This window comes from Centroberyx affinis, unplaced genomic scaffold (assembly GCF_046629955.1).
Source record: "Centroberyx affinis isolate AG114_WGS23_722 - 3 ecotype Tasmania unplaced genomic scaffold, CSIRO-AGI_Caff_v1 ptg005379l_1, whole genome shotgun sequence".
NCBI lineage: Eukaryota > Metazoa > Chordata > Actinopteri > Beryciformes > Berycidae > Centroberyx > Centroberyx affinis.
In genome coordinates, this window is record NW_027282687.1 from 115,538 (window position 1) to 140,652 (window position 25,115).

A 25,115-nucleotide genomic window follows, 5' to 3' on the forward strand; every position below is an offset into this window, starting at 1 on the left:
GTGTTCTCGCCGAAAAGGTCACCATTATTATGTTTAGATTATATGGCAAGTACCTTTCCCCTACTTTCAGCACACATGGTCCCCCTTCAGTATTTAGGGGATGGGTTAGGGGAAGCTAATCGTAAAAACTGCCTTTGGCTTCGCTGCTGTAAATATGGGATATCAGCCATGATTAGATGTGGCCCAAATAGATCATGACCTCTCAGCTGTTGTTTGGGACTTGGTATTACTGATAGAGCTTTGTCCCAAACAAAAAAGGGTTGTGGGTGGTTTGTGTCACATTATTTGTGCCTCAGTATAAAAGCCCTTGCTGTCTATGAATAAGACAGACAGACAAATACGAAACCATTTATTTGTGGTAGGAATTTAACATGTTACAAATTATATATTTCCTCATAGCGAGGTGGTGGTGAGTACTTTTCCTCTCTCAGTCAGCCATTTTGTTTCGTAGAGACAAGCCCAGTCATGACACACCAAGAGTGATGATGACACGACAGTCTCTACCACACTTCCCCCTTGTGATATTCCAGAGAAGGCAGATTTTCCCTGACACTATCTGGGGTTGACCAGGACCAGAACGCTGGGCAGTAACATTAAGAGGAGGGCAGACCAGAACAGGATCCATCAGGCCATGATAGCTAGAATATGTAAATGCAGTCCTGTTTTTTTACATGCTGTGTAAACCAGTCCCTGACATTGAAACTAGGTTGATCTTATATTTAATATTAGGTTCTCTGCAGCAAAGGCCCATGTGTTCCAGTCAGGTCAGGTTGTGCATTTAAGGACAGGGAGACTGGTCGGACTGGTATCTGCCACACTTCTTGAGCGCAGCGTGCCGCCTAAGGCCAGGGTGTGAGGCATGGAGAGAGGGGGTGTGGATGGGGGGATGCAGGGGGAAGATCCCACTGCCCTTTAGGGAGGAATGTGTTAAAGGACAGGGGAGAGGGTCAGGCCTTTTCCATTTGACCCTCCACTCTTCCCCTCTGTCCTCCTCCCTGTTTCATGCCTCTCTTTCACCCACTTTCTATATGTTTTATGCCCTTCATCTTTTGCACACACCTTGATGTTTCCCTGATGTCTGTCCTCCCTCTGCCTGTCTTTATGTGTGTAAGTGTGTCTGTGTGTGTGTGTGATCGGCCCCGTGCTTGACAATTAGTGTCATTATCATAGGCTGCTGATAATGGTACTGCCACTGAAATAGCCTCAAGTCCACACAGACGGGTCACATGATGCTATGTTATCTCTAGAGGGTCACATTGCTGGGAGGTCTGTGTGTGTGTGTGTGTGTGTGTGTGTGTGTGTGTGTGTGTGTGTGTGTGTGTGTGTGCATGTATGGCTATCAGCATTTGTTGTCCTAGCCCCCATATTTTGCTCTCTGTCATAGCAATGTGATCATTGGTTGAGCCAGCTCGGGCAAATAAAATGAAATCAGTGATATGAATGAATTAGTAAAGCAAGTTCTTCAAGTTAGACTGTGTGTCACTGAAAGGTTGTCCAGTGGAAAATCACCAAACTCCTGTAATATGGGTTAGGGTGAGTCCTTTTTTTTATCTTCTATGGTGTCACTATGTATATATATATTTCTAGAACATTCCCATAGGTGCTTATAGAGTGTCTGTGGCTCTCAATAGTGACTTTAAAGTGACTCTATCATACTTAATGGTATTTACTTAATCTCCTCTGGTATCACTATAATAATCCAATAATATTCCTATAGGGACTTGTAGTGTGTCTGTGGCCCTCCATGGTGAGTTAGTATGGTATCTTGCGCTATCACTATAGGATTGTCTGTTAAGTTTAGCTCCATGGTGTTTGTATGTTGTTTGAAAGTTTCCTGTGATATTTATGTATTGTCCTTCTAAAATGTATTACATGATTACTACAGCTGTTGTTCATAAGGGTCAGGTTGTATTGCATAGAGACTATAAATACTCAGTTGTACACTGGGCCATCAATGCCATGAGGCTGACTTAAGACAAGCCTGGTTAGGACTCAAACAGTGACGTTTATCAGTCGTCATTGTGAAATAGCAGGGGTGGGGGTGGGTTGTGGGGGGCAGGTACTAAGGTACTAAGTGTGTCCATCCACTTTTGGAGAACTAGCCCTCATCCTGGCCTGAGGTGTCTCTTTCTAAAAGTGGGTGTGTGTAGTCAGCATCAGTGATCAGCAGGCTGCTGTTGGACACACACCGCCAGGCAGCGCGCTCCATCATACACCCATGATGAGAGGCTCCAGCCGATCCAAACACACGCAGAACCTGGACCGCACGGGTAAGACACGGCGTTTTCCAAGGGCTTTTATCTTATGCATTTACTCGTTCAAATCGGGCATCTTTGGCCGGATGGAAGCGAGCCTCCGACAGGGCGAGCAGCCCTTTTTAAAGACGTAAACAAGAGTCTACGTGATCTCGGTGTGTTGGCGCTGTCACTGAGACCTTTACCCCAGATAATAACAACGGCCGACAATCTTTGGTTTATTACAGTAGCGATCCTGATTTATAACAGTAACAGTTATGCTTTAACAGGAAATGGAACAGCCAGCTGTATGATTTTGGACTGATGTCGAAATTTTAAAAATGTAAAAGGCTTCATGCAGTCTACTCTCATAAATCAGTTTTCCTCTCATGGCTTTTTTTTTTCTAAGATAGTGATCATGATCAAAAAATGTACTGTTGCAGAAGCTGACGATGTGGGGTTTTTTTGCCTGTTTGTTGAAGGTTGTTGAAAGTAGGCTAGAGCTCCGAGTGGCTGCTGCGATGAAATGTAACAAAATGACATTTGTGTCTGGAAAATACAGAATGATGGTTTATGGCCAAAGCGGCCACGGAGCGCCTTTACCCGAGATAAACGGGCGAGTGTAACGTTAACATACTATATTGGGAAATGACTTGTCCAGTTTATACACTGAAGGCTCTTGGCTGCAATCAGAGACTGGCAGCTGCTGGGAGGAGGAGCTCACAGACCTGTTTCCTGTGCACGATCTAATAGCTACAGTAGGCTGTGCAAGCCTCCACTAACCCTGATAGGATAAAAACTATCTAACATATTTCCTGCACAAAAAGATACGTCCTGGCGCCCTGTTGTGTTTTAGCAATCTGGTTGTTCAAGTCCACAAGTTTGACTGCTGGTGCTTTCACATACCCAAGCTTTAGTTCCCAGATAAGATAAGGCACTGTAGATAGCCCACCAAATAACTCACATTGCTTAACCAACTGGCAAAACATGGGCCACAGTTTGTGATTGTCCTCTGCACAGGAGCATTCAGCCCTTTATATTTTACCCTGTTTCTTTAAAATACAAAAATATATATATATATATCCTTTGCAGGAGTTAGTGTGTCATCTATTTGTGGAAGTGATGTACCTGACATACATTCTAGTCTACTAGCAGTTAGGGGATTTGAGAGAGAGAGTATTTAATTAGAAAACCATCTCATCATATTTGGGTCACAGGCCCTGTTGCTCCATCACCGAGTCTGCCTCTAATGCTGGAGATAATAATGGAGCGCATTAATAGCACCATCATACATTACTAGTGAGAATACATGGACTGTTCCCTAATGAGCACATAAACAGATAAACAGATAGGCCTAGTAAGCTGACAAGTTCAGCCTCAATCAACACACTTACACACACACACAGCAATGCTGCCATCTTATGGACAGTGTCAACACATGCGCAAAATGTCAGTTTGCAAGGTCGCAATGTACTGTAAGCTTAAAAACATCATTGAAAATACCTGGTGTTTGGCTTTAGTAATAAGAAGATTAAGAATGAGACAGAAACAGATGCCATTTTGCGAATGGTTTAGGCAAGAACTCATGGCTAACTATTTAAACCCTGGTTATTTGACACTGGCCTATGTTGTGGGCTAAGACTGAGTTTAATACTGGCTTAGCTGTGAACGGTAATTTTTCAAAACTTAGAATAGTATCTTACCTATTAATACTAGATAAATCAAGGAAATGTGTCATGTTGGAAACAGTAGCCTATACAGCTAGGGTGAAAATCCATAGGGACACTATATGTCGTATGTTACGGTAAACACCTTCAGAAAAAAGTAAATTTCGCTTACTACATCGCTTCTGCTCTGGAGTATCGTCTCGTCTTATTTCCGGCCGCCTCCCAGACGCGTTTACTCAGACAGCTTGTTTTTGTGGCGGAACACCACAGCGGGTGTAATTTACGGTTATCCAGACAACGTGTTGCGCCTATACTGGAGTGATTACGGCCCGCCGTTGGTCTTCCCGGTGCCCAGCCCGCACCATGTGACAGCAGCCACAGAGAGACAGACCACATCACCATCGCCGCCGAGCAGCGCGGATGAAAGACCGGTCACCTTCAGCGCAGCATCAGAGGAAAAGGCCCCGTGTTCCCGCCGCGGCCGCCTCCGCTTCACCGGGACTCGGAATGGAGGATAAAACACCGTCAAATCCGCGGGAACTGACCCAAAACCCCCTCAAGAAGATCTGGATGCCCTGTAAAAATGGCCTTCCTGAAAAACACATTTCTCAAAGAAAGGGTGCGTATCGCGACGTGGCAACACGGTCAAATGACCTGCATTGTTCGCAGAATATGTCGATTTCGCTCATGGTTTAATGAATGTCAGCTGGTACTTTAATTTCTTCCATCTGGGACGCATTGTTAACATTTGTGAGCACGCAGCCCGACCCCCAACCGTGATAACTTCAATATTTTATACCTCCATCTCTATTAATTTAACTGTATTGCTAAAATTATAAACTGGTAACAGACATAGCGGAGATGTTGTTTAGCAATTATCTCCGCCTGACCTCCTGCTTGTGCAGCCAGCTGGTTTACATACTTATGTAAGAAGGGCTTCCATGGTTGGTATTCACTGCAGATAAGGCTGTCCGCATTGAGGAGAAGGGACCGGTAGGGATATCCATCTCTTTGTCGCTACATGCCAAGTCAGTCACCCCTTGTTAGTAAACATGAATTGTATCTCTGCAGTCACGTGAGTGATTTGCCCTGTAGATGTCGTGCATTTTAGCTGTGTTTATACTGGTCATTGACAGCAGATTTCTGTTAAAGTCAGTGTTTCTCCACCAGGGCCTGACTGAGAGAGAGTTTTGGGTCCTGTAGGCCTCAAAATGTCAACAATATCATGAGTCTGGAATTATAAGGTTCCATACCTGGGTGGAGTGCAGTTCTGAGATATTAAGCATCAAAGCTGGCAAAACTGTTATGGACTTTCTATCTTCTTAAATATTAAACCCCAAAGTTTTTTAAATAACACCATCAAGGATAAAGTAACATTCAAAGATTATGAATATGTGAGTAACTCAGTTTTGATAAATAAAAAAAAAGCCAGATAAAATCGTATAATTCCAAACATAAGAATTACCAATGTCCACTCTGTGAAAGTGGGCATCTCCTTATAAAGTCAAATAACTGTCCTATTTGGCTTACCAAGAGCATGCTACATATAAAAACGATGATTTAAGTCATCAAAGCCCCATAACACCCAAGTAAAATGGTGAGAAAACACACACTGGGCTTTTTTGAATGGTTCATTGATTTATATGGTGCACCAATATACGTTGGGCTCTACTCTCGACAGAGTGAAATCCTTTCAGTTTTCCTTTCTCCCGTTTATATTGGTGAGTCATTGATGGACGGACTATCTTACAAGATGTCGTGAATGGATATGGTAAAGTGGCACCCATAAAAACCATTGTGCTCTCTCACCTAGTCCTCTGCACAGAGTGTTTTGCCACAGTGCGTCTGGGTGTGGAAAGTTGCTGTTAGGTCTCCAGATGTCTCGCGTTGAAAGCTGGTGTTTCACAACTCCCCTGCCTCGTCCCGGTGACACCGTGACCCCCGCTCCTCGCTCACAACAGTCCCACAGTGGTGCGATGTGACTTTGTCTTCGTAGTAGATTGCACTGGGTTTCACACACACACTGATAAGGACAATCTAGTGTTAATATTAAATCTGAACTGTTCACCTATTATTTAATTGTGTAATATATTAAGATAGTACGGGGCAAATTTCGAAAGTGCTGTAGACATTTGTAGCAGGTCCTTATTCAAATAACAGCTACACACTGAACACCAAAAGCAGTTCAGTCTGCCAACTCACGTAAACAGACTATTGAGAATGAAAGCAGCAGCATGGCAATGTGAAAGACCCCCTTATTGAGAGGGGGGCGCTTGATACGAGTTGTATGAGTAGTGTGTGTATCAGGTGACTGCAGCGCGACTCCAGTTGTCTGCCTGAACTAGCTTCACAGGCTTCGCTTCATTTATTTCCAAAGTGTGATCAACACATGACTGGAACTTTCTTTTCCCCCCTCTCCCTCTTTTTATGTCCAGTATGCATGACCAACTGTCCCACTCTGATCGTGACGGTGGGCCTTCCTGCCAGAGGGAAGACCTACATCTCCAAGAAGCTGACCCGCTACCTCAACTGGATCGGAGTCCCCACCAGAGGTACTAGCTCACAGGACGTTCGGCTTAATAAACTTCACTGAAACATGTTGAGGTTGTGGGGAAAAAGAAGTTCTATAGGATAAAGGGGATGGATCCAGTACGGGCCTGTACACTGCAGTGCCAAGCATGGGATCACAAGTGTCTCTCCCTCTTTGTCCCTTTCTCCATAGAGTTCAATGTCGGGCAATACAGGAGAGAGTATGTGAAGATCTACAAGTCCTTTGAGTTCTTCCGTCCAGACAACGAGGAAGGGTTAAAGATCAGACAGTAAGAGTGGCTAATGGTCTCCGACTGGCATTACAATCTATTGGACCACCGTGTTGTGACACCTCTCACTGCGTTTCTCTGTGATCTTTGCAGACAGTGTGCATCAGCGGCATTGAATGATGTGCGGCAGTACCTCACAGATGAAGGCGGCCAAGTTGCGGTGGGTCAGATGAGTCACATGGGTCAAGTACAGTGTATAGTGCTGAGAAGGTTGTCCGTTGTTGCTTGATCACTGGTTAAAACGCAGATTTTTTTTGTGTTATCCAGGTTTTCGATGCAACGAACACTACCAGGGACAGGAGGGAGACCATCATCCAGTTTGCTGAGCAGAACGGCTTTAAGGTAACGTGTTGGCTCGCAATCCTGGGTGAGGTTGCCGCGTTAACGCTGGCCACATCGAGCCTGACCTTTCCCCTCTCCCCTCTTCTCTCAGGTGTTCTTCGTAGAGTCTGTGTGTGAAGACCCCGACGTCATACAGGAGAACATAGTGGTGAGTGGCCAAGTATTCCTGTTTATTTCAGGAGAAAGCTATAGCTTCTTTCCAAGCTCAGTCCCCTGCTTTTTCTCTGTTTTTTGTAGCAAGTGAAGCTGGGCAGCCCCGACTACACCAACTGTAACACAGAGGAGGCGGTGGAAGACTTCATGAAGAGGATAAAGTGTTATGAAAACTCCTACGAGACTCTGGATGAAGTTCTGGACAGGTGAGGAGGAGCCGAGGGGGAAGAGTGTGTTAGCCAGGAGGGACAGTGGGGAGAAAATATGTCAATAATCAGCTAATCAATTGTTTCTGGCTCTGGTACGTTGCGGTTTATTTATCAGTAGGGTTGGGCGATAATTCGATATGATCATTTATCATCTTTCAGTAGAATCATGTCCTGATGAAATAATGATATTGAGTTTGATCGCACTTTATATTACCATGCATTTCAATGTGATGAACATCAGTTTGACTATTTAATAATAATGTGATTTTGCATATTTTGCCAGATATTATTATATATCAATATCAAAAGAATTGCTTATGGTTATCATGATATTCATTTTTTCATTTTCCCGGCCCTGTTTACCGGTGCTCTTTTGCTTTGCTAATCTTTCCATTGAGGTCAGTGAGAAAATTTGCCTAGCATATGGCAAAGTGGCAGCACTCTGGGAAGCAAACCTTATATTCACTAGAAAACACCATCTGGTGTAAAGGAGATTTTTTAACAGTACGATTTCACCCCAAAGCAACCAATTCGCTGGGTGTTCTCAGCACTTCAGACTGGTTGCTTCTCACTGTCGCAGCGTGTCTGCTCCTCAGATGGAAGGTGCAGTGATGTCTAAATCTTTCCGTGGTTTTCCTCTCCCCCAGGGATCTCTCCTACATTAAGATCATGGACGTGGGCCGGCGCTACCTGGTGAACCGGGTGTTGGACCACATCCAGAGCCGGATCGTCTACTACCTCATGAACATCCACATCACGCCACGCTCCATCTACCTGTGCCGCCACGGCGAGAGCGAGCTCAACATCAAGGGCCGCATCGGAGGAGACTCGGGCCTCTCGCTCCGGGGCAAGGAGGTACAGCACACTCTCCTCACACAAGAGCCTTGCCTTCACAGTAGCAATTTTTTTCCCCCTGATTCTAACCAGATGAGGTGGAGGTGAAGGCATTAGGGAAATCAAATCAAACATTGAGAGTGGGCTGACCAATCTCCTAGGAGGGAAAAAGATTATCCACTTCCCTCCACCCACTCATCCTTTCTCCTTCTTCTGTCTCTCTGTGCAGTTTGCAAAGTTCCTGAGCCAGTTCATCCAGGCGCAGGGCATCAGCGACCTGAAGGTGTGGACGAGTCAGATGAAGAGAACCATCCAGACGGCCGAGGCTCTCAACGTGCCCTACGAACAGTGGAAGGTCCTCAACGAGATCGATGCAGTAAGCACTAGACCTTCTATCGCTACGTGCTGCTATTTGCCTTCCGTTTGTGCAGTGTTAATGGAGTTTAACCTGTGTGTGTTTGTGTGTGTGTGTGTGTGTTTGTGTGTGTGTGTGATGTCCTCAGGGCGTGTGTGAGGAGATGATGTATGAAGAGATCCAGGAGCACTATCCTCTGGAGTTTGCCCTGAGGGACCAGGACAAATACCGCTATCGTTACCCCAAAGGAGAGGTCAGGATAATTTAATTCTATTATATATTTTGTGTGAGTGTGTGTTTAAATTTAGACAACATGCTTGTGTACACCGTGTGTGTGTCTGAAACTGGGAATTTCCCAATGCTGAGTTGGTTTTCCTCCCTGGATATAATGACTCTCTCTCACTCACTCACACACACACACACACACACACACACAGACACTAACTGCATCCAGATGGCTAATGGCCACTTACACTCTACTAATGAGCCCCGGGTTGGAAGAGCCACCTCTCAGACAGATTTGGCTAAATACCAGGATGCTGTAAACAAAGACTTCACATTCAGTCTGTGGCACTGTCTCTGCCAAAAAAAACTGTGGGCACAGGTTGTTTACTGTGGGCCTGATAGTGCCTGGTAGTGTGTTCTCACCTTCAGTCCATCCCATTACCTCTCCATTAATCTCACACAGACAGATGGATACGGTCATTAGTTAGCAGTCTGAGAGGCAGTGCTGATGTAAGGCTTTGGGGTATCTGGTTAAAGCCGCGGCTTGACCAGACGTGCCTTATGGATTTTTCCAATGTGTGAAATCTCAGTCCATTACCTGCCATTATTACACATGGATATGTCTTTGCTGCTGTTTATCAGTAGTTCAGGTTGTGTGTGTGTGTGTGTGTGGGAGAGAGAGAAAGAGACAGAGGTAGAGACCAATCAATCAACCAATCTATATAATTTTTCTCTTTTTCAGTAGTTTTTTGTATTTTATCTTGAATGCCAAGCAGGGTTTGCGTTAGAAAAAATTGGTGCCAGATTTCAATGTCCCGGTATCTGTGTTTATTGAGCTTAAAGGCAGGCTATATAAAGAATGACATCATCAAGGCATGTAGGCCTAGATTTATAATATTTTTTATTGAAAAGTAGCCTACTTTTGCTTATACATTATATTCCAAATAAAATAAGTCCCGTCAATAGACTCACGTGCATAACGCTATCTCTCTCAAACACACACACAACGTTACCATGCAAAATAGAAAAATAGGATCATCTATGAAAATTTGCACTTGCAATTTGTACTTCCTTCCTGACATGTATTTTGTTGCCAAATAGCCATATGCTTTCACCATTATGCAATGCCAAATGCCAAAAACTACGTGTCCCTCTCACCATTACACAATGCCAAATGCGCAATGTGCATGTCCTGTTAACCATGATAACACATTGCCCATTGCTAAATACGCAACCTACAACCAAGAAAAACAACACAGTAAATATGTAAAATCACAGCCCGGCAAAAAGTCTTGAAAATAAACTGCAAGGGCATCTTATCTTCACCCGACACACAACATAGGCCTACGTAGGCGCTCACACACATCGCCCTTGATTGGTTAATACATTACGCTACATTCAAAACAATTTAGTAAATCCTCCCCAGTTGTGTCTCATGTCACATAAATCAACTCACGTAGTGCAATATTTATTATTACTTTACTGAAAGAGACTTAAAGCTACTCAAAGCTACTCGTCGGGAGCAGGTCGGGAGATAGACTGGGAGTAGAACTCAACCTGTTGCTGTAACGCAGTCTCAGCACAATGTTCCAATAATTGTGCTTAGAGGGAATTATTTTCACCGGACTATATGACCGGAGGGATTTAAATATGTCGGACTTCAACAGATTTTACCGGTAAAAAAACGGTAGTTACCGGATAACGGAAACCCTTATGCCAAGGTGTCGGCCTGCTCTACTCTAATGATAAACCCAAAATATTAATCACTGCTGCAGTAGAAAGAATTAAATATGGCCAGTGCTCGCTTGTAACGATAATTATCTCTCCAGTACTGGCAGCAGTGTCCGAAGAAATCATCTTCCATCTGCCGTGCAATCAGATGGTAGCACCTCATATGTCTAACTCTCTCTCCCTCTCTGCTGTCCCTCAGTCCTACGAGGACCTGGTGCAGCGGCTGGAGCCGGTCATCATGGAGCTGGAGAGGCAGGAGAACGTGCTGGTCATCTGTCACCAGGCCGTCATGCGCTGCCTGCTGGCCTACTTCCTGGACAAGACAGCAGGTCAGTCCCTTCACTGCAGCGCTTGGAGCCTGGAGGGCCGGGGGTGGGGGGGGGGCTGTAAACCACATAAACATTTGTCTGTACAGTCCCACAGTGCATTTGTGACAATGGTGTATAGTTCTTTCTGAATACAAGAAGAGGATTGTAAGATTGGATGAAAATTTGCAGCTAAAGAACAAAAAAGTAAATTACAACACACACAACACACAAAAATCAACACTCACAAAATAACTCCTGGATTGCATTGAACATAACAGATTAATATATAACTGATATAATTGAACAGTGGAAGAGTATCTGAGGGTGGATTTTTAAAGTTTCACAATAATACAACTTTTACCCCCTTTTCTTAATTATATACTGCTCAATAAAGAACAGATTTGAATTGTAGAAAGTGATTTTCTGTCCACGGTGACAGTTTTGCAGTGAAACTGTGACATAGTTTCATGGTGCCCGGGTAGAGCGGAGCGTCTCACTCCTGGCTGACTGACCTGATTTTGCTTCTTGAAAGCCATGGCGCCATAGTGATAATGTTAAAAATAATCAGATGAAGGTTTTTTTTATCATGCTTTTTCAATACTATCTATCCCAAGATAGAGCTGGAAATGTAACAGAGCTGGAGAGGTCAGTTAAACTCGCTCGCCTGGTAGGAACACTCTCATCTAATACAGCAGCAGGCTTTTGGTTTGGCTTGATCAGCAGCAGACCGGGTAGAGACTGTTCCAGAAAGCAGGCTATAGTCTTAACATTTTAAGATGATAATGATGGATTACAAATGTATTTGGAAATGATATCACACGGGGTAGGGCTGGGCGATATGGACCAAAAATCATATCTCGGTATTTTTAGGCTGAATGGCGATACACGATATATATCTCTGTATTTTCTACGAAGCGGGCTAAATGTTCAGTTGTAAGTAGGGCTGGGCGATATGGACAAAATCAAATATCACAATATTTTTGACCAAATACCTCGATATCGATATTGCGACAATATTGTAGGGATGACTATTGGTGCTTTCACAAAATATTTACACAATGAGATTTTTGATAAAAAATCATCAGTAATGTGGATATAATGACTAAGTGGGTAAAGGCAAATAATAGATCAGCTAGAACAGTCTGGTAAGTTCAGAAAATTACATCACTTTACTGTAATGCAGCCTTTAAAACCAGGAAAAGACAACACTTATGCCATATCACGATATTACGATATCCAAAATCTAAGACGATATCTAGTCTCATATCACGATATCGATATAATATCAATATATTGCCCAGCCCTAACACAGGGATTAACTTTGCCAGTTTGTCTCTGGTAGTTTCATTAACTGTTTGCTACTGTGCATTTCCCTTCCAACAGAGGAGCTGCCGTACCTGAAGTGCCCACTGCACACTGTGCTCAAGCTAACACCAGTTGCCTATGGTAAGACCGGCCTCCTGCTGGTGCTTTACTGCACCTACTGAATCTGTTTCTATTGAACAAAGATGTGTACTCCTCTGCTGTCTAAACGAGTAATGAGAGACCCTGTGTTCTGCGTTTTCAGGCTGTAAGGTGGAGTCCATTAGCCTAAATGTGGAAGCAGTCAACACTCACCGAGACAGACCAGAGGTGGGTATAAAGACACACACACACACACACACACACACACACACAGTGCCACTGACCCACTTTGTGGAAGGTAAGGAGGCCACCATTTGCTCACATGCAGATGGGATAGCTGGGTGCAGGTGCTATACATCATGGCGTCAGATGCAGTATTTCACAGCAGCGTTCAAATACATTACAGCAGTTAATTCTGCCATGTCTTCAGAATCAGAGTTATTGAATAATAATGAGCTCAAGGTAGTTTTTTGTCATGGATTGTGTTTGCAGTAGCTTATCAGAACCTAACATAGAGAGAATGACGTTGCTTTGAATGTTCCTCTTTTTCACCCTCACACCCTTTAGGTAAATAAACTTCCAAATTGACTTTGTGACAATATGTTGCAGTGTCTGATGCTGCAGAGCTTAGTGACAGGGAGGCAGACATCCCAGTAGGTCTTAGAGAAATGTTGGTTTTGGCAGCGAGTGTAATTGCGCTGCGGCGATGAATGTATGTGTGACAAACATGACATGATGTAAGGCTGAGAAGAAGGATACACATGCAGGACAAAGGTCAAGTTCAGGATTTTTGGAAGTCTATACTGTATAGCACCAATAAAGCTCCTTCTTAGGATATTAAAGTTTTCAAAGTTGGTGTTTTTGTCGCTGGGAAACCCAATGTGGAATAAAACCGTTCCTCTTGTTTCATAGCTGTAGTAATAATCAGATATAGTAAGAATAAGCATTGAGAACTATTTGAAATGCATGGAATTGTTGTATCCCTCCTCTTCTTGCACTTGCACTGCTTACATGCTATCAAGAGGCTGGCAGCGATTTCTCAGAGACAAAAACCTCAAGAATAAAAAAATAAATAAAAACTCTAAAAATTCCATTTTAAATGCACATCCGCTTTATTCTCTTTTCATTAGCCCAGTGTGTACAGTGGATCTTGTGTGTCCCATGTGTTTGACCCCTCCCTCCTCTTTGTGTGTGTGTGTTTTTTTATTGTTGAACAGAACGTAGAGGTGTCGCGGATGTCAGAGGAGGCTTTGCTAACAGTGCCAGCTCACCAGTGAGGCAGTGTCCCCCTCTCTCACCCCCCCCACCCCACCCCCACCCCCTTTACCTTGCTTACTCAGCCACATACCCGCCCACACAACTCTAGCTTTCTTCTCCACCTTCCTCTGTTTGGATTAGTTTCCACAGTTCTTCTCTTTTTTTTTCTTCCCCACTTATATTTTAGGACTTGATAGTACGGTGGTAATTAACTGGAATCCAGTTTATAATTTTGACTATTAACCCCGTGACACGGGTCATGTGTCGTGTGCGTTCTCTCATTTTTGGAGAACGAATGACAAGCCGATGAAGGTTTTGTGAATCAATGCTGTACTCCCAACTGTGAAGCAATGAAACTCCGGCACCTTTTCAGTTGAAATAGTATGGATAAGTGGTAGTTTACTTTCTTAGTGATTTTGTCTCTTGAACTGATTTCACAATGTTAATTTTTATCAGTGTGTTATGTCCTTTATATGTACTGTTGCTAAGAGACAGAAAACTGTAATCTGCTGAAATGTCTTGGTATTACAGTATTGCACAACATAAAACGTTGTGCATTTGCCACGTTTTGCACATACAAATCAAAAATCAAGTGTATTTTAGTTCCTTCTTACATTTTTTCCATTACAGTTTATTTCTAGTTTTAGGATGTCTGCAAATGAATTTCACTAACAGTCATGTCTGATGAAGATCCTGGAAGCACAGAAGTGCTTTGTTTTATTGTTTTTTGGTTGAGTAATGTGAAGGTTTTTGTCTTCATGTCATTGGTCAGACAGTCATGTCTCTGTTTACTGTCTCTAAATAAACTCAACTTGACCAATGCTGCTGCATTTTATGCATCCGTACCACACTTTTGTCGTGCTTTATTATGAAAACACTTTTCCTTTTACATCTGAAAGCTAGGATGTTGATGACTGATTACACTCTAAAATACTACACAGAAACAACAGAATCCATGACAACTGTAGTAACCCTTCTTTGAGGGTTAGTCATAGAGCTGAGAAGGTTTCTGTGCCGCACAACTCGAAGATCAAAAGAGGAGGCTGACTATTTCCTTCCTATCCTTATCATCTGCAGATCTAATGCTCAGTGCAATGCCCTTCCTCTGCTGCATTTCGCTACTCTGCTCCGCTGTGCAAACTGAGTGCTCAGATTTCCCCAGTCATTCATATGCAAAGGCTCTGCTGGGAAGCATAAGAAAGCACTGCCATTCATCAGACTGCACAAAACACTGACTGTTAGTCACACAGTGATTTCTTTCTGCCTAGCATAAGAGCGATTACAACATGTACACCCATCATTCACTTTGCAGCTAATACGTATGATGATGCAGGCATTTTGTTAGATTAAAAGCTTAGTCTTTTAATTGGAAGTTAATGCTTAAATCGGAAGTATGCAAACTTAAACTGCTTAGTTTTGACTGCCATCTCTAAGCATGTGCTGTTAAGTATGCAATATAGTATACACAGTGATTAGGGCAGCTCCTCAAAATCATATCACAATGACTTAACACAAAAAAAACATACATCAGTGTGCCTCTTTTCTACCCATTTGTTTTGTATTTCAGATGATGCTATTTCACTAATGCATCAAGCACTGCGTGGTCAGTTGCACTGAGGTTTGCTAAGGCATTCTGCATTCTGAAAAAGGATTTGACACTCTTGCGTTCCTCTTTTCAGAATGTAAACGTCCATCGTACAACTGAAGATGCCTTGCAGACCGTCCCTGCTCACCTTTGATTGGCTGCTGAGTTGTAACCCAGTGAGGTTGAAGTTGGGCCTCTCTCTCCCTCTCTCTCTCCCTCCCTCCTCTCTCTCTCGTGGTTAACTCACCCTCCCAGTCTGCACAGCCTGCTCACACGGGTAGAGTGTTCGGGCCTCAGCATCCATATTTGAAAGCTAGATAGCGTCTTAGAGCCAGTACTCGGCATAGCTGGTCCAGTCTATTTATGAATGGATCGTCGTCTTGCACAGAGGGTTATCAACACTTGGGTCATGGTAGAATCCTTTCTCCTTGTTGCTCTATTTAGTCTGGTTTCAGTGTGTTGATATCATGTGCAGCAGTAGCATTAATACTGAAGGTCACTGTAACATATTATTGTTCAGTATTAATCATGTGGTTTCTCAACAAATTGTTGTGATTTTCTGGTACATGTATGACGTGTTTCTGTATTGTCCAATCATTGTTTTATGTGAAGCTGTCTTTACTGATATGTGCAATTTTAAGGTTTCAAACCTTTGGAGTACTATGAAACTTATCTATTTTGACTGTGTGGTGATTCAATAGTACTGAATGGAATGGGTCATTATTTTCTTCCAATAGTGTTTTCTAAGCTGCAAGCACAAACAGTCATCATTTAAATTTTATATTGAAGGGTAAATTTAAATGCCAGCTGTCTAGTTGTGTGGTGTACAGCAAAAAAATTCTCTGACCTGTTTTTAGAGACAGATGTGTCGAGAGAATTGAAAATGCTCATTCTACACTCATGCCCTCCACACTGTTTTTCATCAGTTTGTGAAGAAAACACGAGTTCATGAGGCATTTGGGATGCAGAAATGCAACATAGCTCAAAGCTGTTGGTGTTTGTATGCGTAATTTCCTCAAAATGTTTGCCCCAACCTCACTGCAATCTAATAAAGATGTGTTATTTTTATACACAGACCTGCCGCTGTCTCCATCCATGTTCTTTCATGTGTTTTTTTTCCATAGCCTTCCTTAGATGAAGAGAGGTTAAACTGGACCTTTAGTAGCCATATGACCAGAAAGTTGCTGGTTTGAATCTCTGAACTGTCTGGGAAAGTCTGGGTGCTGGAGTTGAACAAGAATTCCTCCTTCAACCACTATTGTTTAAGTGCTGCTGAGCAAGGCAACAAACCTCCAACAGTAGAGGACTGGTGGTGTTGGGCAGCAGGTGTGAGTGTGTGTAACTACATGTTTAAGAGCTGAAGAAGAGTGTGCATGCACAGCAAACATTAATAGGGAAATTAAGGTTACAATTAAGTTTAAAAAAAAAATGTAATCCCTTATGAAAACGTTTCCATTTCTTTCCAGCAAAGTGTAATGTGCAGTTCAGTCTTTGAAGGTAAATTGTAAATGTGCTTTGTCATGCATAAATACCACAGCAGTGGTTCACATACTGTCTGGGCTAGCAGTAAGCTACTTCCTCTTCCTAACACCTGAAATAACACAGTTCCTTTGCACAAGTCTCACTCAAGTGCTGATTTCAACAGTACAAACCAACTTACTCAGAGTCACAGTCAGCAGCTTAGTCACATATGTACAGAAGCACAATACTAACACATGGACAGGTTATGAACAAAGAAGAATGATTAAGGATACCTACATATGAACAACAAAGGTATAAACAATTGTGAGTTTTATTGATTATTTTATCATTCAATATTTTCATACATGGTTTTTGGTGGTTTCTTTAAAGAGAGCTCATATTCCATGTGATAAAATGCCATACAGACCACTTTCCTCCCCTCAAACATGGGTATCATGAACAGAGAATTTTTAGAAACAAATTTGAAACGAGACACAATGACAGACTGGGTTCAGGACATGAAGACATACATACAAAAAAAATCTATTATAAAAAAAAAAAAAAAAAACACAGGCCATTTTATTTGCGACAACACACCCTCAATGCCCCTGTATTCATGGATATCAACTCGATTAATACTTTAAGGACCCGCCTTGGTTTGGGGATTTGTTCTGAGTGGCAGAAAAATGAAACTGGTAAATATTTCATTATATACAGTCATCGATATTCATGAGCACAGGGAGACGCTCGAGAGACGGGTGCAAAGCGCATCGCCGCCAGATTGGTCATGTTCTATGGTTCTCCTCGCTGATTGGCTGTTCACTCCTATACTTCTCCATCCTTGTGCTGATTGGCCCTCGGAGCGTTCCCCTCCTGGTGTGGAACCACGGGAGGAGGCCTTGTCATCAGAACTGAGGAGAGGAGAGGATCGACATATAATAGTGTTCCTGTCTTTTACTATGTAGAACTTTTGTAAACAAACTAGATGATGGTTCTGATCATATAATATTATCCAAAAACATGTGCAACAGACAAATGCTTGATAAAAAAGTTAGCATACTTCATGTCAAGGTACGTTCTTCATGTAATGTGAATTTAAAGTGTATGTGATCTAGAAGCATGGATGTATGTGATGTAAGTTACAGCCATCAGACCAAGAGAATAAATATCTTACGTTCTTGAGGAATTCCTCAGCGACGATGCGGGCCCGGGCGTTGACGGACAGCTTCATCTCGCTGATCTCCTTGTCGATCTCCTCCATGAAGTTGATGACAAAGTCCACCAGCTTGTGCTTGTACATCTGCTCCGTGTGGAAGTTGGTAATCAGGAAGCTAATGTCGTATCCCTGGATCATAAGAGTGGCAAGAGAGGAGGAAAAGAGAAAGATATTCATGAGTCAGAGAGAGACTGATCAACATATGAGAAGGTCAGTAAGAATACAGTCATCTAATACACGGACAGTCTTGCACTATAATTTCTTGATTAGGAAAAAGAGATTCTGTAGTTGTACGCATTGGATTGGACGTTCAAATTTTGCATGCAGTATATGTTCATATGCAATGTTACAGTTTTTAAAATGTGACATTTGTGCAACTAATGCATTGCAAATGTGGTTTCCTGAACGTCCATGCAGGCTAGACATTTATGATGTATGCCATCTAAAAATAAATGGTTCCTCTTTTTCATTCCCACAGTATCCCACAGTATCCTCCCCCCCCTCTCACCTCCACTGGTTTCCTCCTCAGAATGAAGAAGTTCTCCGCTCTCATCATCATGAAGCGCATGAATTTATGGCACAGGATCTTCTCAATCTCATCAGCCTAAAGTGTCCAACAGTCATAACAGACGTTTCATTCAATGCAACTTTGGCTGCAGCAAGCAAATTTAAAAAAATGTACATGACAAAGAAACCAGGAAACGTCCAGGTCAAGAATGAATGAAAGGTATCCTATTCTTTCTGACCTGTTTGACAGCAATGCTGACTCTGACAGAGTTGATGGATCCCTCTATAAGCACCTTCTCCTTCTCATTACGGCTGATCACCACCGGCTGAAGCAACAGCTCTTTACTGCTCCTGGAACCAAAGCATAATACATCAGTTACAAAAAAAAGAGGCCTGCTCAGTTTTAAACTATTGTATTTTCCAGTTAATACAAGACTGCATGGATATATGTGGATGTGAATATATATGTGGAAAATGTACCCAGGGATGGAAAAGTTCTTGGCACCATGAACATAAATGTAAATGCTTTTGAATGACATAGAACTTTATAAAGCATACTATCTGCTACCTGTAAGTAACTTGTTAGCAACTTGTCCTATATTTTAACTTGTTAGTAACTTGTCCTATATTTTCCATACCTGCAAACTATATTTTCCATACCTGCAAACGGCCTACACAAGTCCCTACTGGCAAGTTTTGTATAGAAGTCTTGCCCGTGCTTGTGTCATTTACTTTCCCCTCCTAGATTTTCTAATGCGTGTTTGTGCAAGTCCACACTCGTGCGAGAACAGTGGATGATCTGCAGACTGCCTGAGAGAGCAGGAGGAATGGGTGGAAGCAAGGCAGCGGCACAGCCAGTGAGCGCGCTAACATACCTGACCTCCACCTCGGGCTTGTTGTGACGCTCCACCACCTGAGAGGAGAAGTTCTCCAGGCAGAGGGCGGCCTGCAGGGTGGCCCGCACAGCGTTCAAGTAGGGGCGCAGTGTCGCTGTCTGAGGAAATGAGTTCAATAGGATCAGTGTCTGGTTGAGTCACATTACAGGAGAGATACTGTCAGATGTGTTTGTTATTAAGATCAGGCTATGTGGGGAAGCTAGTCAGGGTGATCCAATCAATAAAGGATGGCCTATGAGGTTACATTTGTCCAGTAATCAAACTGAGCTATAGCCTGGGATGTTATGGAGGTTATGAATCTTTCTGAAAACATAACTGACGTTTGTATTGCTGGTTGTGATGCTTTATAGTGGTGATCACCGACTGCACTATACACACGGTTTACCCACCATTAAATTTAGCACTACATTACTGGCTATAGCTATGATCTTAACAGCTCTCTCGGCAGCTTACTGGCGATAGGGCTTTTGCTAACTGGGAAAACTAAAGTAAACAGGCCAAGAGGAAAGACAGCTCAGCTCAGTCACTTGGGTTAGTTTCTGCAAACCATATCGAGGATGCCCGTCGTCACGCCCATAGCATTACAACCAACCAGATAAGCCCTTCTGGGGAAAACACTGAGCTAGCTAACCTGGCACTGGCGGTAAAGTCATAGTTAATATAGGTATATGGCTAAATAGAAAAGATACATTTGCAGCAGTGGACTTACCATTTTAGTGCTGTAGAAGGCGGAAGTTCATCTGCCACGCCTGGGACTCCTCTTCCGTAAATCTTACATCGTCGAGTAAAGATAGGGTGCGCTCGTTTTGTGCTATTTCTCCTCGCTTGGTAGACACTGCCGTGTTAACGATGATAACTCCGCCCATCGAGCTTGCTTTGCTTGTCAAAACATGCACACCCTGAGATGCGTCCATTCCGCACTGAGAAGGGGAGACCTAACGCTGAGTGACTGTTTATAACCTGTTTCTGAAAAACAATATGTTATATAACCAAGTATTTCCCAAATAATCTAGATATTTGTTACATTTTGTGGTTAGCGATATGCTATCTCATTTAATACACCATCACACTCAAAATGGTTTCTACCGAGGATACCATTCTACCAACAGGTCTGCATATTTCCAACTTCGTGTTTAATTTTGACATTTGATTACACAATAGGATAAAAAATGCTCTTATGAAAATTGACGGTAGGTTTTCACTTAAAATGTGTCCTTACATTTGTTATTTTATCGAAAATACGGCCCAATTTCTTCTGACTACATGTCTTAACCCCCTCGCACCCAAATGGTTTTACCCATCATGGACGCCATTCACGCACGGTAAATATCGTTGCTCTTAAACATTCAATAAACACCAGTTAGTTTGTCCAGTTTTAAATAATCATACATGTGAAAATTATAGGTACAAAAATGCAACCATATGTGCCTTGAAATCAAATTTCGGAGCGATTTGATCAGTTATCGTCATTACACGGGGACAGATCGCGAGGCTACCTGGAAATCTGTGAGGTAGACCTGTGTGAGTGCGTGAGAGAGAGACAGAGATACAGAGAGAGAGAGGGGGAGAGAGAGAGACAGTGTGTGTGTGCGTGTGCGTGTGTGTGAGTGAGTCAGAGAGAGAGAGCACAGCTGCTCGTTGCGGTATGCCGTACACTGTGTGAATCTACCATTAACCACACTGTCCCGTCTCTTGTGTCCCTGTTCATTCAGATACTGCTAGGTGTTGCTCCACAGCGTCATGAGTGAGTTGAAGGATTGCCCGCCGCTGAAGTACTATGACTTCAAGCCCGTCGAGCACGTCAAGGTGTGTCCCCGCTACACGGCGGTGCTTGGCCGCTCAGAGGACGATGGCATCGGCATCGAGGAGCTGGACACCCTGCAGCTGGAGCTGGAGACCCTGCTGTCCTCAGCCAGCCGCCGTCTGCGAGCGCTGGAGGAGCAAAGACAGGTAGGACCATAACCAGCCTCCTGCAGTCCTTTCAGCGGTTCTCAACTGTGTGCCATTGAAGCCATGAGTCTGCAGGATTTCATTCCAACCAAACGTTATACCAGCTGATTGCACTGAGTAGTTCCCCCTCTCTGGTTGAAGATGCAAATCGGTGAAATCAACTGGTCCAGGGCACATGGTTGAGAACCGCTGCTTTAGTTGCTCTCCCTCGTACTGTTTTTTATGACTGTGAAGCCCAAAGGGAGACACTCTATATCTCATCCCTCCTTTTTCATCAGATCCTCACAGATTGGCAGGACAAGAAGGGAGATAAACGCTTCCTAAAGATGGGGAAAGACCCAGACCCCTCTGCCTCATCTCGCCACAAACCCAAGAAGCAGAAGTTAGATGGGAAAGGCGGTCATGGACCAGGACCTGGACCCGGCAGACCCAAGTCCAAAAACCTGCAGCCTAAAGTCCAAGAGTATGAGTTTACAGAGGATCCACAAGACATTCCCCGCACTCCCAAAAATGACGCCCCCAACAGGTCAGCAACAATAGCTCTTTATAACAGTTGTCATAGATGTGTTATACTTGCCTGCTCCCTAAACTGTTAAATGAGTTGTTATAAATGAGTTGCTTTCTGGCAGAGTATGTTTGTATTTGAAACGTTTCTGTTTTTCAGATTTTGGGCGTCAGTCGAGCCATATTGTGCCGATATCACAAATGAAGAGATCAGATTGCTAGAGGAGCTTCTGAAACCCCCGGAGGATGAAGCTGAATATTACAAAGTATGACATAAACACCCTTTGTACCTGTTATTACGCTACATAGGCTCTGCTTAACACACATACCCAGCACCGCTCAGGGCTTGGCAATACCCTGGGTGTTTTTATTTACATTTAGTGTAATCTATCATTATAATGGAGACAAACAGGTCCATAATTCACTGACAAATTGGCTGAAGAGTAGTGTGTTGATGACTGATTCTGCTGTCTGTGCTGCCTGTAGATTCCAGCGTTGGGGAAGCACTACTCTCAGCGGTGGGCTCAGGAGGATCTGTTGGAGGAGCAGAGGGAAGGAGCACGAGCCAACGACAAGAAGAAGAGCCTCATGGGAGGGCCTCTCTCTGAGCTGGACGCGAAAGGTGAGGGAACGCTGCAGCCTGTCTGTTACCTGACTCTACAAGGACTAGACAATGTTTGCCCTTTAGTATCGCCACCATGGCATAGACGGCATGATGTGTGTCCAGCTTCTACACTCATCCTCTTGTTCGTCTAGATGTGGACTCCCTGCTGAAAAAGTCAGAGTCCCAGCATGACTCTCCTGAAGACGGCTGTCCCTTTGGACCTCTCACACAGCGTCTGCTCCAGGCCCTTGTAGAGGTCAGACACTGTAGTAGCTTGTGATCCAGTGCACTCACTGACATAAGTTCCAGTTATGCACTGTGGCTTTAGCAGATTATATATGACTCTAAGATAAGGCGTTTGAAACCTATTGAATCCTGGGACACCATTGAAGTGTGACTATAAGAGGTAATTTTGTATGTCTTCTTCCAGGAGAACATTATATCCCCCATGGAGGATTCTCCTATTCCAGACATTACAGGGAAGGATGCCAACGATGGCGCTGGGACCTCTCCTCGAAGCCAGGGCAAAGCTTTTAGGTATTTCTTCTTATTGTACCAGATACGGACTAAATAACAGAAGCACCAGGATCAATTCTCCCCACTAGGAAAAATATTTACAGAGTGAGTGCTGGTGTCAGATGCTTTTCCTGGCGTGGTTTTAGCTCCAGTCATCTGTTAGGAATGTCTTTCTCCCTAGATGACAGCACTCCTATTGACAAGGCATAATTGAGGGGGGGGTTGAGGAGGTTTAGCCATCTTTGGTGAGTCCAGTTTTCTCTGGACGGAGCGCTCACTCCCTGCTGTTAAGGAGCAAGTTTTGTATTTTGCTCTTAACTTTCAATTCATCACGTCCTCTTTGCAGAGATGATTTCCTGTCAGTGTTCATACCCAACACCAGAACTTCATGCTGAAAAATAGGACAACTCTATGGCCTCTGAATTAGTGGGGATGGATTGCTCTTCTCTGTTGCAGCCCCACTTTGTGATTTAGGCTGATAAAAACAAGTGTGTTTTTATATAAAAATCTTGAAATATATGCAAGTAAATTAGTAGTCTGGTCTCCTCTCCTCTGCCCACTCTCCACCCATTTCCTATCTCCACTTTGCAGTGTTCCCCACACACGCTCCCTGGAGGCGCGGATCAAGGAGGAGCTGGTGTCCCAGGGGCTGCTGGACTCTGAGGAGCGCCCCGGACCAGGAGGAGACTCTGAGGACGAGGTCCTAGCCGAGCTCCACAAGAGACAAGCGGAGCTCAAAGCCCTGAGCGCGCACAACAGAGCCCGCAAGCAGGAGCTGCTGCGGTGAGGATGCGGGCCCACACCGGCTTCGTTTACATGCACAGAGTGACCCGGCTACTGGCCGTACTCCGGTTATGGTCTTATTCAGGTTAAGGTATTTTAAGGTCAGGTTTAGCTGTTTACATGCAGCTTTGACGCCCTGAGATTGAGATTGAGTCTCCCTGTTGCCATGAATAAACCTGTCAACAGTTTTCCTGTCCACCTATGGTGTCCTGCCCATAGAAAGAACGGTCTGCCAGAAAAACAAGTATGACAATATACGGCCACAGCTACCTTGTTCTATTTTGAGAAATAGTAGGTTACTTCTAATACAGGGGAAAGAAAAGACAATCCCAAAAGTAATGGTAATTGTAAGTCTGACTTTGTGCAGATGCTGAAAACCAAAAGTGAAAGGGGTGAGTTTCCATGCCACAGTAATCTGTTTAATATGGGAGTAAGGCAGGCATCTTAACAGACTATTTCTCATGATCAGAGTATGAGCTTAAGCAGGATATTCTAACCGAGTGATGACAATTTCATGTGTTGACCCTTAATGAGTAAATTGGGTCAAGAACAGATGGAGAGCGTATATCGTCTAGATGACGATATACAGACATAATTGTCAAAAAGCATTTCCACAATCAACATGATGACCTTTTTTTTTTTTTTTATACATGTCCGTGTATTGCTTCTGCCTCACAGGTTGGCGAAGGAGGAGATGCGGAAGCAGGAACTGAGGCAGAGAGTCAGGGTGTCCGACAACGAGGTCATGGAGGGATTTCGGCGCATCATGGCGGCCAGGCAGAAGAAACGCACACCGACCAAGAAGGAGAAAGACCAAGCCTGGAAAGCACTGAAGGAGAGGGACAGCATCCTCAAGTTACTGGACGGATAGAGGAGGCAACAGTTTGTATTGGGGTTACAGGTGAAAAAGCTATGGGAGGAAATGTTTTTTTTTTTTTTTTCATTAACAATGAGTAAACAGTTGTATGGATGTGATCATAGGCTTGTTCAAGTGGCCATGAGCATTTTTTTTAATACAGTTCCTATATGACTGCTGTGTACAGTCAGTGGACAGCTATATCTATAATGGTAATGTATGATACTGTTTAGGTCTGTGTGATTTGAGTAGGGGTATTTTTGTAGCATGTGTGGTGTAAAACGTCCAAAAAACTAATTTGATAATTTCATGCAGTAGAGTGCAGTATGCATCAGAGACTATTTCATCTAGTGTTTTGTTTTGTTTTTGTTTAATTTCTATTTTGTTTACCATTGTAGCACAATGAAAAACAATAACTATGAATGTTTGAATAAATCAGTACCACTAAAGACTAAAAGTTTTTGCATGTCTTTCAGATGTACAGTTCAGACGGGATTCATCATTACACTGTGTTTGCTGTAGTCTTTAGATAAGCAGTTGATGTTTCTTTTGTCCCTGTGTTGTTTGTTTTCCATAACTCCCACAGAGTATTGGCTGAGTTAATGTATTTAATTCATTTATTAAGTAGTTTAAAGAAAATGGCACACAGAAATACATTCAGTAAGTAAACAGGAAGATTTCAGTTTATTTTTCATTGTT

General features: G+C 43.3%; 3 protein-coding genes across 11 annotated transcripts; 2 read left to right on the forward strand and 1 right to left on the reverse strand.

The window, feature by feature from the left end:
- The first annotated feature begins 2,146 nt into the window (after positions 1-2,146).
- LOC139667228 (6-phosphofructo-2-kinase/fructose-2,6-bisphosphatase 4-like) lies at positions 2,147-16,171 on the forward strand. 6 transcript variants are annotated; one of them, XM_071546665.1, is made up of 14 exons: positions 2,147-2,270; positions 6,337-6,453; positions 6,624-6,720; positions 6,814-6,880; positions 6,988-7,062; positions 7,154-7,210; positions 7,300-7,421; positions 8,072-8,279; positions 8,488-8,634; positions 8,762-8,866; positions 10,769-10,898; positions 12,261-12,323; positions 12,445-12,509; positions 15,218-16,171. In XM_071546665.1, the coding sequence occupies exons 1-14, from the start codon at positions 2,219-2,221 to the stop codon at positions 15,275-15,277; spliced, it is 1,365 nt and encodes a 454-aa protein (XP_071402766.1). In that variant the 5' UTR covers positions 2,147-2,218; the 3' UTR covers positions 15,278-16,171. The 6 variants fall into 6 exon arrangements, with proteins under 6 accessions (XP_071402766.1, XP_071402764.1, XP_071402761.1 ...); XM_071546663.1 differs by lacking the exon at positions 15,218-16,171 and adding an exon at positions 13,499-14,541; XM_071546660.1 differs by lacking the exon at positions 2,147-2,270 and adding an exon at positions 4,292-4,520.
- A 730-nt stretch (positions 16,172-16,901) lies between these two features.
- Positions 16,902-20,013, reverse strand: LOC139667237 (actin-related protein 2/3 complex subunit 4-like). The gene is made up of 6 exons (XM_071546683.1): positions 19,913-20,013; positions 19,183-19,301; positions 18,547-18,658; positions 18,309-18,404; positions 17,759-17,929; positions 16,902-17,495 (listed from the first exon to the last, which is right to left on the reverse strand). Exons 1-6 carry the CDS (start codon positions 19,913-19,915, stop codon positions 17,490-17,492), a joined length of 507 nt encoding a protein of 168 aa, XP_071402784.1. The 5' UTR covers positions 19,916-20,013; the 3' UTR covers positions 16,902-17,489.
- A 127-nt stretch (positions 20,014-20,140) lies between these two features.
- On the forward strand, positions 20,141-24,862 carry tada3l (transcriptional adaptor 3 (NGG1 homolog, yeast)-like). Of its 4 annotated transcripts, none has more exons than XM_071546681.1 (9): positions 20,141-20,312; positions 20,916-21,153; positions 21,432-21,679; positions 21,818-21,923; positions 22,144-22,279; positions 22,414-22,517; positions 22,692-22,798; positions 23,369-23,560; positions 24,239-24,862. In XM_071546681.1, the coding sequence occupies exons 2-9, from the start codon at positions 20,944-20,946 to the stop codon at positions 24,429-24,431; spliced, it is 1,296 nt and encodes a 431-aa protein (XP_071402782.1). In that variant the 5' UTR covers positions 20,141-20,312; positions 20,916-20,943; the 3' UTR covers positions 24,432-24,862. The 4 variants fall into 4 exon arrangements, with proteins under 4 accessions (XP_071402782.1, XP_071402780.1, XP_071402783.1 ...); XM_071546679.1 differs by lacking the exon at positions 20,141-20,312 and adding an exon at positions 20,500-20,525; XM_071546680.1 differs by lacking the exon at positions 20,141-20,312 and adding an exon at positions 20,534-20,714.
- The last annotated feature ends 253 nt before the right edge of the window (positions 24,863-25,115 follow it).